The 15,757-nt window shown below is 35.4% G+C and overlaps 1 protein-coding gene across 1 annotated transcript in view; it reads right to left on the reverse strand.

The window, feature by feature from the left end:
- LOC142336314 (poly [ADP-ribose] polymerase tankyrase-2-like) overlaps positions 1 to 15,757 on the reverse strand; it is a 104,264-nt gene that overhangs the window by 68,560 nt on the left and 19,947 nt on the right. The window contains exons 5-6 of the mRNA XM_075385058.1: positions 10,557 to 10,697; positions 1,344 to 2,238 (exon numbers count right to left, since the gene is read on the reverse strand). Coding sequence (XP_075241173.1) covers positions 1,344 to 2,238; positions 10,557 to 10,697 — 1,036 coding nt within the window. The remainder of the gene's footprint in view (positions 1 to 1,343; positions 2,239 to 10,556; positions 10,698 to 15,757) is intronic.

The raw sequence follows: 15,757 nt of genomic DNA on the forward strand, positions 1-15,757 counted from the left end.
GAATAGATATTGAAAAAAAAATTTTTGTACAAAAACATTTTTAAGACCGATTTATTTTGATGGCATTTCGTAGTTGAACATAACGTACTTCTGTTTCTTAGAGAGAGGCTACAGGGGCTACTATCAATACCAATAAGCATTAGAGATGGTAACTAAGACTTATAGGAACGACGTTCAAATAGCGGGCATCTAAAATTGGGCTTTTTGGGTTTATCCCGTTTCTACCTCTGACTTCAATTTTTTATACTGACTCTGTTCATTTTGAATTGCTTTGCTGAGCAACTGATGTTCAAAATCACTTTTAGCAGAATGAGAGAAGAGAGAAACTAGCCTAGAGAAGCCAAAAAGATATCACGCAAAAAGTTGAAAAAGCGGCAAAATGAGGTACAGCGAAACATTTTTTATTCGACGAAGTAAAAAACATAGCAGGACAAGTCCTGACGTACAATTCAAAGAATTTTCATTGAACAAAAAAAAACTAGACCTAAAACGGTCTATGAATGGATTGGAAAAACCATTTAGAAAAAAATCCGATCCAAAAATCGAAAAAACAGTAAACATCAAAGTGAAATTGCCGCATGTGAACAAAAAACCACTAACGAGAAAGCGAATTTTTGTTCAAACACTGTTTTCTCACTCTACTTTAAATTTAGAGCAAAAAAATTTCACGCCGCAAAACCACTCGCTTTTTCGCTCCACTTCCTGTTTCGGCGTGACCAAAATCACTACTCCAATTTGACTTCAAAAGTCATGAAAATGTGTGAACAGATCTTAAAAAAAAGACAGCGCCCCAATACAATTCAAATTCTTTGAATTGTAAAAAATAGGAGCGCTATAATAGCCGGCTGAGAAGATGAGGGCGGCTATTAAAAAAATACCAACACGTTTACAGTAATTGCTATGGACTTCGTTCAAGAGGAATTAATCAAGTCTACGTTTCGTCTACAGTGAAAAAGATTCTATATATATATATATATATATATATATATATATATATATATATATATATTTTAATTTAACATCACTTTTATCAACTTCTGTTTTACTAACACAACTCAGCCAGCTTCAGATCAATTTGCGCAAAATTCATGTTTGTACAAGAGAAACATGAGCGACTGATGTCGGAATAAATGTTCTCACAAACAAGAGAGATTTTCAACTTTTATCTCCGCTGAGCCGAAGGGAGGGGAGGCGTTAATCGACTCAATTAACAGTTAAAATTCAAGAAGTCACGCGTAACGATTTGTCAAAGGCATAACAGACGATTTATCAAAAGAGAAGCAACAGGAACCTGATAGTTGTTAGAGACCTTGTGAGCGAGCAATCAATAATGCTCAAATTACCTGTTTTGGACGCTTCTAACAGCTGCCTGTTAATCTCCTTACTACACGTGAGCGATTCTTCCTGCATAATCTGTTGCATCTTTTTATCCTTCACCATTTGTACACTAGTCTTCCCTTGCAAACTCAGAATGGTCGGATCCGCGCCATGCGACAACAAACATCTCCATATTTGGTAGTTTCCGTTTCTAGCTGCTCTATGTAAAGCTGTATGACCAAATTGGTCCAGTGCGTTTTTGACACGCACACCTTTCTCATTGGCTTTCATTATGGCCTCTACAATCGCAACTGCATTATTATCAGCCGCTAGATGGAACACAGTTAGCAGGTCTTTGTTTTTAGCATTGACGTCTGCACCTTTTTTGATCAGAAAGTCTGTAACAGCTGAGGTTTTCTTTTTACTCGTGCAGCTCGACTGAGCTATACAATGTAAGGCAGTGTCTAAAGTTAGCCAATGACTAAATAAAACTAAAGGTTCCTTGTGAATCGCTTCTATGGGGCTGTTTTCTTCATCTAAAGTGATCAACTTTTTAATTGACGTCAGGTCACAACTCTTAGCTGCGTGCAGTAATGTGTAACCTCGATGCTTTCTAAGTAACTTGTCTCGAAGGATCGAGCTTATTGCCACATCGGCTGCACATTTTCCATTGCAATTTTGTAAGGTTGGGTCCGCTCCGTGGGCTAACAGAAGGTCGCAGATATCCTCACGGCCTTTCTGAGCTGCCTCGTGAAGAGGTGTGAAATGCCAAAGATCGGGTGCGTTGACACTTGCTCCATATTGCAGTAACATCTCGGTGACCTCGAAGTGGCCGTAAGAACAGGCATTGTGTAATGGCACGAGACCACCTCTGTCCTTCGCATGCACATTGGCCCCATTCGACAGTAACAACTGCACAACCTATACAAACGTATAGCATAATCCATAATTTTGTAAGTTATTAAGATTAAAATCAAGATCATTTTTGTGTTAGAAAGCGAACTAAATCATCTGAAGCAATGACCTGGAAAAAAACCCTCAGTCTAAATTTGTCAAAACGAAAAATGTTGTTTAATATCTCAATTTAAATATTTTTGGTCTTTCACCAATGCTCTTGATTAATCAAGAGAGTTGTGGAAGTATTTTCTTTCGTGGGGTGTGCGCATTTTCCTTTCCCCATTCCTATACAAATAATATCACATAAAAAGAGCTCCATCGGCAATGTAGTATTACTTAATTAAAACATAGCCGGTAGATTGCCGGTAAATAGACGCCATAGACGCTTGTGGCCTTCCATGAATTGAAACAACTAAAGAAACAAAATAGGCAGATTGACCAAAAGTCCTTTGGTAGACCACTAGGTTTTTTGGGTTAGATACGTACTGTAATTTTCATGATACACATACGGTCTATAAGGAAAAAGCCCTAAAAGAGCTTTTTCAAAATCGATTTTCGAAATCAAAAACTCAAGACTAGTACTCAAGAATTAGGGTATATAAGTTTGGCACTACTTAGATGCACACTATTGATCTTTAACTAGTAAATGTTCATAAATTTAAATTCCATAAGAGTTCAGAAGTTATTTTTTGAGTGAGGCAAGTCACGCAATCGAAATAAAATCAGAAATGACGTCACGCAGACAAATTTTTACCGCAAAGCAGAAGTCAATGAAGTCATTGCAAAAGTCAGGGTAAGAAAAAACAAAAATCTGTTAGACGAAGTATAAAACATAGCAAACAAGTCCTGACGTACAATTCAAAGAACTTTCATTGACTTAACAAAAGACTAGACTTAGCAGGGACTATGAGTGAGCTGGGAAAACCATTTCTAAAAAATCAGATCAAAAAACAGAAAATGGAAGTTAAAATGCAGCATGTGAACAAAAAACCACTAGCGAAAGTGAAAGTGAAATTTGGTTTAAACAAAAAAAAACAGGCCTAGAATGAACTATGAAGTGAGAACCATTAAGAAAAAAATCGGATTCAAAAAATCCAAAAAACAGTAAAAATCAAAGTGAAATTGCTGCATGTGAACAAAAAATCACTAGCGAGAAAGCGAATTTTTGTCCAAACACCGCTCTTGTGTTTTTCCATCTTACAATCTCGTTTATTTTAGCGAAAAACTTTACTTGAGAGTTAGAGCAATTGAGATGAAGAAGCAACGATGCAGACAAGTGCAAAAAAATTACGTGAGAAGTCAGAGAATGTTCTAGAACAAAAGCGGAAAACCGGTCAAGCAAAAAATTTGCATAAAAAAGACACGTTTACAATAATTGCTATGAACTTCGCTCGAGAGCAATTAAAAAACAAATTGAGACACCAGCCAGCACAATAGGCAAGTAGCAGAGCGAGACGAGCGGGATTTCAAACAACACGATTTTAATAGAATATTCAACAACAGAAGTCAAATCGGTCAAACAAAACAGATGCATTACATATAGCCGACGACAATAACTGCTTATAAAAACTTCGTCTTGGAACAATTTATAAACATTAAAAAGCTGTGTGAAACAGAAATTATAGATTGTCATTTCAGAAGGGGCAATAAGAAGGGGAGGGGGACAGTCACAAAGAAGTTATAGTTCATGATAGACCACAAAGATTTTTTTTTACATGAAACCAATTTCGGCGATTTTTTGTACTTTTGGTAGTAAATCAGTTCGGCTGCTCAAAAACTTATAAGAGGAATCTAGATCACTAGACCATCAAAAATCAAGAACTTGACGTGTGAAAGTTACTCAAAATACAAATTGCTCTAACGAAATGATCCGAAGAAAAACTGCAAACGCAATCAGGATTAAGCCAATTGCTGCCTAAGAGCAAATGAACAAACCAAAACCTACGTGGATACCAATCTGGTTAAGAACACACCTGCAGTGAACAAATTTAAGTTCATATAGTTTTACTTGTCTCTATCAATTCTAAAAGATTCAATTTTAAAACAAGGTAATCTCAAGCCAGCACGTCTCCGAAATAGTAGCACGTACTATTGATATCTTTGAGTCATATCATTATATGCATAAGTACTGGCTCCCGTTTGAAGCTGAAACAGTGCCAGACACCGGCTGTCAGTTTTGAAAGAAGAGCGATCAAAAACGCAGTCAATTTATAATCTAGAAAGCTATATAGTCCACATGGAGCATTGATTCGGTCTAAAATAGAATATTTGCTACATAATTAGAACATTCAAAACACATGAACACATTAAAGGGCACTTCAATATCTAAAATTACGGAAGAGAAATTCAGGGAACCACTTCAAAGAAACTAATTTCCCAAATTTGGATAGCTAAGGTTGTAGATCAAGGAATACACTTAACGAGTGCAGCTGCCGTAATAGACGCGACCTTTCATTTTTATTTAGTTGAAATTAACAACAATTTCCTCTTGCCAAGTTCAAGAGACAATCAATCACAATACTTTTTACGATACTTCAAAAAATTACGATCATCAAAGAATCCATTACACGATTTCACAATGTATAACAAAAAATCAGCTCAATTCTATCTTTCTCAAAGAGAGTGGTTTGAAGCTGCAGATGATTAACTCCCAGTAGCGCTTGGTACAAAACCTCACTATAGTGGCCCGTCTAACGACACGCTCGTTCAATCCGCATCAAATGATTGCAAAAGGCAGCCAGGCGAAGACATTTACGACACACAAAAATGTTTTAGATTTAGTTTTTGAAGTTAATGCACTCATTTTATTCTCAAAACAAGAACTCCTCAGCATCTGGGGATCCATTCCTGACATTCAAATAGTTTAAGAGTAGGCCCAAATGACCTTAACAATAGTGCTAAGAGTCATTTAGGTAGTGTGGCAAAAAATGATCTAAAAATACTCAAGCAATTCAACTTCAAAATCACTTAGAATTACCTAACTCGAAAAAGCTGTAAAAATAGTGGAACGGCGGTATGAAATGTAAAAAAATACTAATTTGAGGCTGGTTTCGTGCAAAAACTTAAAAACAAAATTGAGAGTCCGAAAATATATCCGGCAGATAGACAGAAAACAGCCAACATTTATCACCATTGGGAAAAATAGACATGTTTGACAAAAATGTCAGAAATGCATTCCACTTTGAGTGCATTTTATATTTAGGCATGCACCTTATTCCTAATGTGATGATGCAGGAAAAAGTATCATTAACAACAAACATACGTACAACTTCATGCCCTCTGAGCTTTAACTGTTTATGCATTTTTAGGACAAAAAGTCAAATAGTCAGACGACAGTAATCAGACCAAATATAGGTATACAAAAGCTGCATAAAAAAGACCAGCCGGAATAATATAATTGCTTAAAATTTTCTTTGAGAGCAATTCAATATTAGACTAGGCAACTAAGACTAAACAGAACAAAGTTCAGAAACCGGATACCTAAAACAAGGCTTTATGGGTTCACCCCGTTTTTAGTTTTCAGTTTGTTTTTCGATATTGACTCTGTTTAGTTGAGATTGCTATGATGGGGCACTGCTGTTTGCAATTTTTTTAATTAGAACCAGCGAATAATTAAAAAACAATTTTAAAAAAATCAGCCCAAAGAAGTCAAAAAGATCTTATGCAAAAATTTCGAAGAAGTCGAAAACTTCGAAAAAGCGGCAAAATTAGATAAAGCGAAATTAATCTTTCAAGTAGTAAAAAAAGATAGCCCCAAGAATATCGAAAAACCCTTGATGTAATAACGTGACCTTCGATTATTGACGCCGTTTGCTTGAAAATGAGCAAATAAATATTTTTGACACGTTCTGTATCTCTGGTTTTAAATACATTCAAACAAAATTATCAAAAGAAGACGCACAACTAGTACTCCTATTCCTGTCATGAAAACTAACAGCGCAATAGTAGCGATCAGAAGTAACTGCGGATATTAGCACCAAAATAACAAAAGAGGCATCACAGATCTAAAATCTGCTACTTATGAGCATCATTAGTTCATCAGAAAAAGTATTGCCGTCAAGTTTTTGCAATTTTACGTCAGAACAGTTGCTCCAATAATAGTGTTTCTGGTTTAGAAAATTTTTTAAAAAACCAAGGAGGAGAACAGCAACTGTTAGGAGAATTAACCGATCTATCCCCGATAGAGCCAAGGCAATGCAAATCAAATTGTAAGTACTAGAAAAAACTAAAAAAAAAAAACAGTTGACAGATTTCCAGAGAACAACTGCAATAGCTTTGTAGCTATGCAGTCTCAAAAATATAGGAAAAACAAAAATAAAAGAAATAACTCAGTTTTTTCCTAATCGATGAGATGCATTCAGTTACAAAAACTTAAAATTGAAAACAATCAACTGAATGTGCCACAAAGCTGACTACATAATTAACAAAAAAATAAACATCCGCAAGGTCCCCAAATATTAGAAAGTTGACGATGAATACAAAACTGCTAAATATGCGTCTATAAAAATTAAAAAAACTACCTAATAATTGAATGTTTAATTCAAATAATAGCTTCAAATGGTCAAAAATGCTTCCTAACGTGTACTTTTAACTAGTTAATACCATTGAGAAAATCCAAAAAAGTCCAAGCCAAAAAAGTCCAAGCTTAACTAAAAAGTCCAAGCTGAACTAAGAAAAGCTTTGAATATAACGTAGATGAACGTAGTTCAATGAATTTATAAACTTTTTCACGGACACCAAACAGATCTACTTGGAGAACGCATCAAACAGGTAAAAAAAAACTGGCTGAAAATAAGCCGATAAACTAGAAGACACTGAATTATTTTTCCTTGTAGAAATGTACATACTTATGAAATGATCCATTTCGTGAATCCGAGACATTAAGAGTACCAGCCAAATACTTAGCAAGTATTAATAAACTCACTCATAAACTATTTTCGAAAAAAAAGGATTTAAGATGGAGAAAAATTGGAACAAATTTCAATTTTTTCGTTAAAATATATTTAATAATATTTTGACCACAAAATTTACTCAATTCATAAAAGAATGCCCATTGACAAAAATGCAACAAAATAATGCAGTGCGCAAAATATTGCTAAAATAGTCAAAAATTTGCAAAATAGTTGAAAAGCATTCAAATTGGTGTAAAACTTATTTTATTTACCAACGCAACTTCAAAACGCTATAGAAACTTGAATATTTCAATTCTCTTATACAACAAACTTGTCAACATAACAAAAACTACTTGAAAAAGCGAAATATAACCTGTCTGCCTTAGTTAAAAAATTTCACACTCACGTATTCCGCTCTGTTTCAAAAGAAAAGAAAGCATGATCAAAAAGGAACCTTCGTCGTTTATCTTGGTTGTTCAAATTTCACAACAACTTTTATGACTTCATTCGCTCATTGAACTTCCCTTTTTCCCAGAATCGACTCGAAAAGAAATAATTGAATCGAAGAGAAACCAGCCTGAGAAATAACTTTTACCTACTAAAACAAGAAAACAAAACAAATCTTAGTTTAACTAAGAAACTTGGGTGAAATAAACTAAACTGAGCGAATAAATCAGAAATCAATTACTACTCCAGCGGGAAAAAGTATTCGCAAAAAAAAACAAACAACAGACTAAGTCGGCGAACTGCTTTCAAATGGCGAGCGGTTGACATCGTCAGTAGCTAGCTACCGTTTAGGGAGGCTAAGTTTCGCTTAATTGTAGTGACGGTGTGAGCGCTGCGGAGGGGGGGGGGGGACGTGCGATGGGAGGGGGGGTCAAGCCCGCTGGATTACGGTTGGAACGATGTCCAGCGGTGGTGATTGTAGGGGCGGGGGAGAGGTTTCTGATGTGGGTGAAAAGTTCCGGTTCAAACTCTAAGAACCACCCTTTACACCATAACTTTGTCTCCAAAACAATTCAATTTTGGTGAATCGCATACATAGTCAAGTCAGCCGAAAGGCTCTAAGAGGACTTAAAGTCCTCCGGGCGTTGCCTGTTTAACCCGTTTTTCAGAACAAAACGGTCATACAAAAAATCCGCTAGGCGAAAGAAGGCACTAAAAAAGACTGCAATACTATTATGTGCTAAAACATTGTTTAAGATCATTTAAAAAAATCTCTTACACAATTAGCATTATTAAATTGCACACAAAATAAAAGTTTATAAGTTAAAGGGGGGCGGGGGAGAGGTTTCTGATGTGGGTGAAAAGTTCCGGTTCAAACTCTAAGAACCACCCTTTACACCATATCTTTGTCTCCAAAACAATAATTTTAGTGAATCGCATACATAGTCAAGTCAGCCGAAAGGCTCTAAGAGGACTTAATGTCCTCCGGGCGTTGCCTGTTTAACCCGTTTTTCAGAACAAAACGGTCAGACAAAAAATCCGCTAGGCGAAAGAACGCATTAAAAAAGACTACAATACTATTATGTGCTAAAAACATCGTTTAAGATCAGTTAAAAAAATCTCTTACACAATTAGGATTATTAAACTGCACAGAAAATAAAAGGATATAAGTAAAAGGACACAAAATAAAAGCTATAATAAGCAAAAAACTATGCTAGTTTCAAAAAAATAAAAATTTCCAACATATTGTTAAGGTTTGTCAAGTTTTTGCTCAATTTAATAGAAAAACTACTTTAGATAAAGCAAACTAACTATTTTGAAACTAAAATTGCCTAAGGTCAATATGCGTCCGTTCCCCAACTAATGCAATAAAACACACATGGTTAGGAAAAGATTAAAAATACGAAAAATTGCTCAAACCTCTAATTTAGCTCAAAACTCATTTTAATTACCAATAGAACTTTCAAAAGCTATCAAAGCAACCTTAATATTATTAATTTAGCTTTATATTAAACATTGAAGCTTTAAAGCCAATAAGTAAAAAGCAAAAAAAAAGAAAAGTCGCACGTGAACAAAAATTTTGACCCGCTGAGAGAATTTTTCCACACTATTCTATTTCTCACTCTCCACAACACAACTATGAACAGAAAACAACTCTTATCGGGGGATGGGATATTAGACGAACAATCTAGGCGAAAGAAATTTGTAAGGCCAATAGGCAAAAATCAAACAAAAATTTTGTGGAAATTAGGCGAACACCAATTCGAAAACTTAAAGACAGTACTTCTAAAGACAGCCCACTCTGTAGAGTTGTCAAGTGTCCCTAATTGTCGTCCTGGCATGTAAAAGAGTTGTTAAAAATCCTGCAAATTTTTTTCATTCTTTCCATAATTTTCATCTCTTCTACTCTGCCTAGTGCTTCCACGGATTGGACAATGAACAGACTTCGAGTCAAACTAAATTGTAATGAAGCTCAAAATTCGAAATATTATAAATTAATTATTGATTGTTTTTGCAAGCTATTTTTCTAAGAAGACAATTGCTATATTCACTTGACTATTTTATTACCAAATGGGTATTGCCTCCTTTAAGTGATATTCGCCTAATTTCCACAAAAAATCAGTTCAGAACTTTCTACTGGATACAAAAAATTCATTCGCCTAATCGAGTTGCCGCCCAATATTCGTCGCCCCCTCTTTTCGCTTCGTTCTTCATATTTGTTCAGCAGTTATACTACTGCTATTTTTTTCCAGAATTTCATTTCATGCTTCAAATTCACGCCAACAGAATTGATTAAACAGACAGTCATCCAAAATTCCTCTTCGAGTAAAAACATAGCCCGCAGATTGCCGGAAAATAGCCGTGATAGACGCTTGTGGCCTTCTATGAACTGAAACAACTACAGAAACCAGATAGGCAGATTGACCAAAAGTCCTTTAGTAGATCACTAGATTTTTGGGATAGATACGTACTGTCAATTTTATGACACATACGGTCTATAAGGAAAAAGCCCTAAAAGAGCTTTCTCAAAATTGGTATTGGAAATCAAAACTCAAGACTAATACTCAAGAATTAGGGCATAAAAGTTTGGCACCACTTAGATGCACACTATTGATCTTTAACTAGTAAATGTTCATAAAACTAAAGTTCCATAAGTGAGTTCAGAAATCACTTTTTTTTAGTGAGGAAAGTCACGCAATTGAAATAAACGCAGAAATGACGCCACGAACACAAATTTTAACTGCAAACCAGTAGAAGACACTGAAGTCATTGAAAAAGTCAATTCCAAGAAGTCAGGGTAAGACGAAACAAAAAATCTGTTAGACAAAGAAAAAAGAATTAGGAGCGCAATAATATCCGTCTGGAATTGCTGACGCGGCTATTAAACAGAAAACCATAACGCCTCGAGTCATTAAAAACGGAATATCACTAAACCTACTCCTCGAGTCGTAAAAAACAATAGACCACCAATTATAACTCGCTATCGCAGCCATAAAATCTTGCCTTAATTCGGTTGTATCCAGCTGCCAAGTGGAGGGGAGTGCTCTTGCGCCCATCACACGCATGCACATTGACATTGAGAGGAGTCAACAGAGCCAACTGTGTCAACTCGTCACCTGCTCTCGCCGCCTCTAGCAATTCCGCCTAAAAACAAGCAGGTTGTAGGTTCCATACACGTCAACTGCTTTTGTTTTAAATTTGTTTATAGTTCCATTGAATTGATCAAAACCATCGATTTCTTCAATCCCGTAACATCAAAAAACCCTAACGAGGATCGAAAATCCGAAGCCTCTTGTGATACAAGCATATGTGATTTTGGTGTCCCATTACAATTCCGATTAATTATAGGTTAATATTAATCTACAGCTGATTCATTAGGTAGCATTATTGGTTTTGTTACTCGTAGAATATTAGCGGACACAAAAAACAAATATAATTGAATGAAAAATTTATTAGAACACCAATACACAAGGTTTATCAACACTCTAACAGAATAGCACATAGCTCTGACGATGATATTCTTATGATTTCATCTTGAAGAGGAGAAGGTATTCTAAGAAGAGTGCAAAGAAAGTAGCAAATTTTTATATAAAGACATGAGAATTCCCCCCCCCCCCGCTCAGTGGATGGATAATTTTTACACCCCTCAAGCGCACGAGCTATTTTTACATTGTACTTTTCAACGTTTGTATTTTAAAAAAAATTTTTACACGTAATTTTCAAACTGGAGTAAAAAAACTTGGGGATACAGAATACCAAAAAATGGATAATTTAGTTGAGCTATTTTGGTAGTGTGGAATCTAAAATCTTTTTGAGTGAAGCTAGTAATTTCAGTTGTTTAACCTAGTTTTTCGTAGGTCTTCTGCTTCTAAATTCTATATTAATTCGCAATGATTAAATAAATTATTCAAAAATGCAAAGATTCGATCAAATTTCAATTACAAACTTTAAAAGTATTGTGTTGCCCACAATCAGCTTAACACAACGAAATTTGAAAAAAAAACGTTATACTTTTGACGTAGTTACTATATGACCTAACATTTTAATTTTGAGCTTGAAGTGGCACTGCGCGGCGAATCTACCTGGTTTAGTTGATTGAAGCCCAATTTAAGATTTTCTTCAACAACTAATAGTTTTTGGGCGATAACCTATAATATTTTGAACAATTTGAGTTATATAAATGCTCACAATTTTTTTTTTCAACAGCTCCTTATTTGATATATTGCTCATACTTGGGTTACTAGCTGATAAGAGATTTTGTAATCAATGCGTTCTTTTATTACGTGCTTTAAAAAAACTGTTCAGCAGTTTCCTCCGACTGTTTTTTTCTTACGCTCTCAAAGAAATGGGTGCTTGAGAAGCCAGTCCAGTTTACTTATTTGGATATGTGGTCCAACAATTAGAGAACTCATTTTCGTGCCTCACTGATCAAGGTCGGTCTTCGTTTTAACTGGGCTTCACTTTGTTTCAATTTTGCCCGATTCACTAAACAAAGCCGGTATATTGTCGGAAAATAGCCGCCGTTGACTCGCTTGATGAACATCGGGATTGAAACAGAAAAAGAAAATAAAGATAAGATAAATTGACCGACTTTTTTCATTTTTCAGCGTCAGAAGTTCTAATTCGCCGTGCAGTTTCAGTTAGCTTCTGAAACTGTACTTAATTCAGCTTCTAAACGGAAAGCTAATAAGCTTAATACCAATTTCCACTAGCAAACACTAATGAACTTTGATAACCTAATTCTCAATGACTTAATGAACGGGCTTTATCGGTTCAACCCATCTCTTTAGATTTTGCTCTTTTGACCTTGACTGTATTCACTATCTTGCCCTATTCATTGAGTGAATGGATTTGAAAACCAATCAGGTAATTCAGAAGTCAAACGTGAAAGTCGGGACTTATGTAAAACGAAAAACGAGATCTAAGATAAAGCGAATTAAAAAAACCTAGCAGAACAAGCCCTGATGTACAATTCAAAGAATTTTCATTGACTAAACAAAAACCAGACATAGAACGGACTATGAGTGAATTGAAAAAAACCATTCTTAAAAAAAATTAGATCAAAAAAATTATAAAAAAACAGAAAAAAATGAAAAAAAAAACTGATTGACGTAGGAAAACACATTTAACGTGCAAAAGATTTTGATTTCATTTTGTTGTTCCATATACTCACGTTTCTCCATGAGAGGATACAGGTGATAGTATCAATACCAATAAGCATTAGAGATGGCGACAAAAAATAGCCGGCAAATTGCCCTAAATTAGTCGCGGTTACCCGCTTGACGCACGTTGTATTGAAAGAAAAGGCAAAAATTAAGACAAAAACTAGACCTAGAACGGACTATAGCAAGAAAAAACCGATAGCGAGAAAATGAAATCTGGTTCAAACAGACAACTAGGCCAAATATAAACTATGAATGGATTCGGAAAACCATTTAGAAAAAATCCGATCCAAAAGATCGAAAATTAAAGTAAAACTTCGGCATGTGGAAAAACCACTAGCGAGAAAGCAAAATTTTGTTCGAAAACCCTTTTCTCACTCTACTTTAAAATTAGAGTGAAGAAATTTCACGCCGCAAAACCGCTTGCTTTTTCGCTCCACCTGTTTCGGCGTGACCAAAATCACTGCTCCAATTGACTTCAAAAATAATGAACATAACCGACTAACGTCGGGCGAATTGCTCTCAAACAACAGGCGAGCGGTTGGCTTCGTCAGTAGCTAGCCACGGTTTAGTGAGGCTAATTTTAGCTTGATTCGATTCGGCAACTCTTAGTTTTCTGGCCTTGTTAGTCAATAAATCAAATAGAAAAATGATATTTTACAGATTTGCAAAATATTGCAAAAAAATAAAAAAGTTTCCAGAATTCGCAGTGAAAAAAATGTTCAAAACAAATATGTGTCTCTGGAGTTCAGTTAAGTAACCCAATTGCAAGACATAAAACTTTCGTTGGACAGTAATGATCGTTGGACAAAAATATTCAAAAATTTCAAAAAACAATATAGCAAATTTTAACATAATCTTGCAAAAATTTGTGAAATTATTATCTTAAGAACCAAATCAATGTCTCAGGACACTATCCAGTATCCCTATTTCAGGCCTTAAACAGTTTCAATGTCACAAAGATCCATAAACTTGGAATATGATAATAATTTTCAGAAAAATTCAAAAAAAATTTAAATTTTATCAAAAAATTGCTAAAACTGGAGTCATATAAATATTGGTAACCATACCATTAATTCTAGAAACTTTGCAGCAGATCATTATCAAACCATGGACCAGCTCCCTAGAACCCTGGAGCCGGAAAATATTTTGAAAAACTTAGATTTAAAAAGATCTAAAATTGCAATTATAGTTGAAAAATTTGTTCAAATTCGTGATAATAAAATCATGAAAAACATTCCTTGACATCTAAAAGTTATGCAGTAATCCATTATCAAACTCTGGAGGAGGTTGTGTGGCTGTTCAGGCTGGCAAAAACCTAAGAAATGACAAAAAAGTTTTGAAAAAACTTGAAAATTTTTATTTAAATTTGCAATAAAAAAATTCAAAACTAATCCATGGGCAAAAAAATTGCCTGTAATTTATTGTCAAAACCTAACGAAGGTTTTCTGACCCCTGAAATTTTCAAAAAGCTTGAAAATTGTAAAATTAATAGACTTGCGTTTCTAGCAAGCTGTTGTTCGTCAGTGGCTAGCCACGGATGGGGGGCTGATGGGGGTAGGGCAACAGTGGGTGGGTGGGTGGGGGGGGGGGGGGGGGGGGGGGGGTAACCGCGCGGTGGGAGGGGTGGGGCAATAGTGAGGGGGGTCAACAGTTGGGGTGTCTTCAACCTCTAAGAATCGCCCTTCACACCATAAGTTTTAGTCTCCAAACCAGCTTGAGCTGAAAGGCTGTAAGAGCACTTAATGCCCACTGGGCGCTACCTGTTTATCCCGTTTTTGAGGACGAAAAGTCAAATGGGTCAGCCGAAAATTCGGTCAAGCGAAAAATCGCATTAAAAAAATACCGACACGACTAATGTAATTGCTACAAACTTCGTTTGAGAGCAATTAAAAAGTGAACAGATCTTAAAAAAAAGACAGCGCCCCAATACAATTAAAATTCTTTGAATTGTAAAAAGGTGAGCGCCTAAATAATAGCTAGCGTTGCTAGGCTGACGGCGGCTATTAAACAATTCTACCATTCAAAAGGAGTTCTCTATTGCTTCACTGACGCGTGTTGGTGTTTCACAGACACCTGGTATACTAGATTCGGGTCTTTACCGTTAGAGCCCCCATGAAATTATAGCCCCACATTAATGCGGGGGAGGGGGCGAGGGGGGGGGGGGGGGGGGGGTTAATAGGAAAGAACCCGTTTAAACTTTCGTGAGATTTGCATTTAATAGATTTGCTCAATATCTTGTCATACAATCGGTTTTGTTTTAACAAAAGACTTAATTTCCGAATAAGCGCAATTTATGTCGCGTGACCAAAATCACTGCTCCAATTGACTTCAAAAATAATGAACATAACCGACTAACGTCGGGCGAACTGCTCTCAAACAACAGGCGAGCGGTTAGCTTCGTCAGTAGCTAGCCACGGTTTAGTGAGGCTAATTTTAGCTTGATTCGATTCGGCAACTCTGGCCTTGTTAGTCAATAAATCAAATAGAAAAATGATATTTTACAGATTTGCAACATTGAAAAAAAATAAAAAAGTTTCCAGAATTCGCAGTGAAAAAAAATGTTCAAAACAAAAATGTGTCTCTGGAGTTCAGTTAAGTAACTCAATTGCAAGACATAAAAATTTCGTTGGGCAGTAATGATCGTTGGACAAAAATATTCAAAAATTTCAAAAAACAATATAGCAAATTTTAACAAAATCTTGCAAAAATTTGTGATATTATTATCTTAAGAACCAAATCAATGTCTCAGGACACTATCCAGTATCCCTATTTCAGGCCTTAAACAGTTTCAATGTCACAAAGATCCATAAACTTGGAATATGATAATAATTTTCAGAAAAATTCAAAAAAAAAATTTAAATTTTATCAAAAAATTGCTAAAACTGGAGTCATATAAATATTGGTAACCATACCATTAATTCTAGAAACTTTGCAGCAGATCATTATCAAACCATGGACCAGCTCCCTGGAACCCTGGAGCCGGAAAATATTTTGAAAAATTTAGATTTAAAAAGATCTAAAATTGCAATTATATTTGAA

The sequence above is a fragment of the Convolutriloba macropyga genome, chromosome 3 (assembly GCF_964194025.1).
Source record: "Convolutriloba macropyga chromosome 3, txConMacr16.3, whole genome shotgun sequence".
NCBI lineage: Eukaryota > Metazoa > Xenacoelomorpha > Acoela > Convolutidae > Convolutriloba > Convolutriloba macropyga.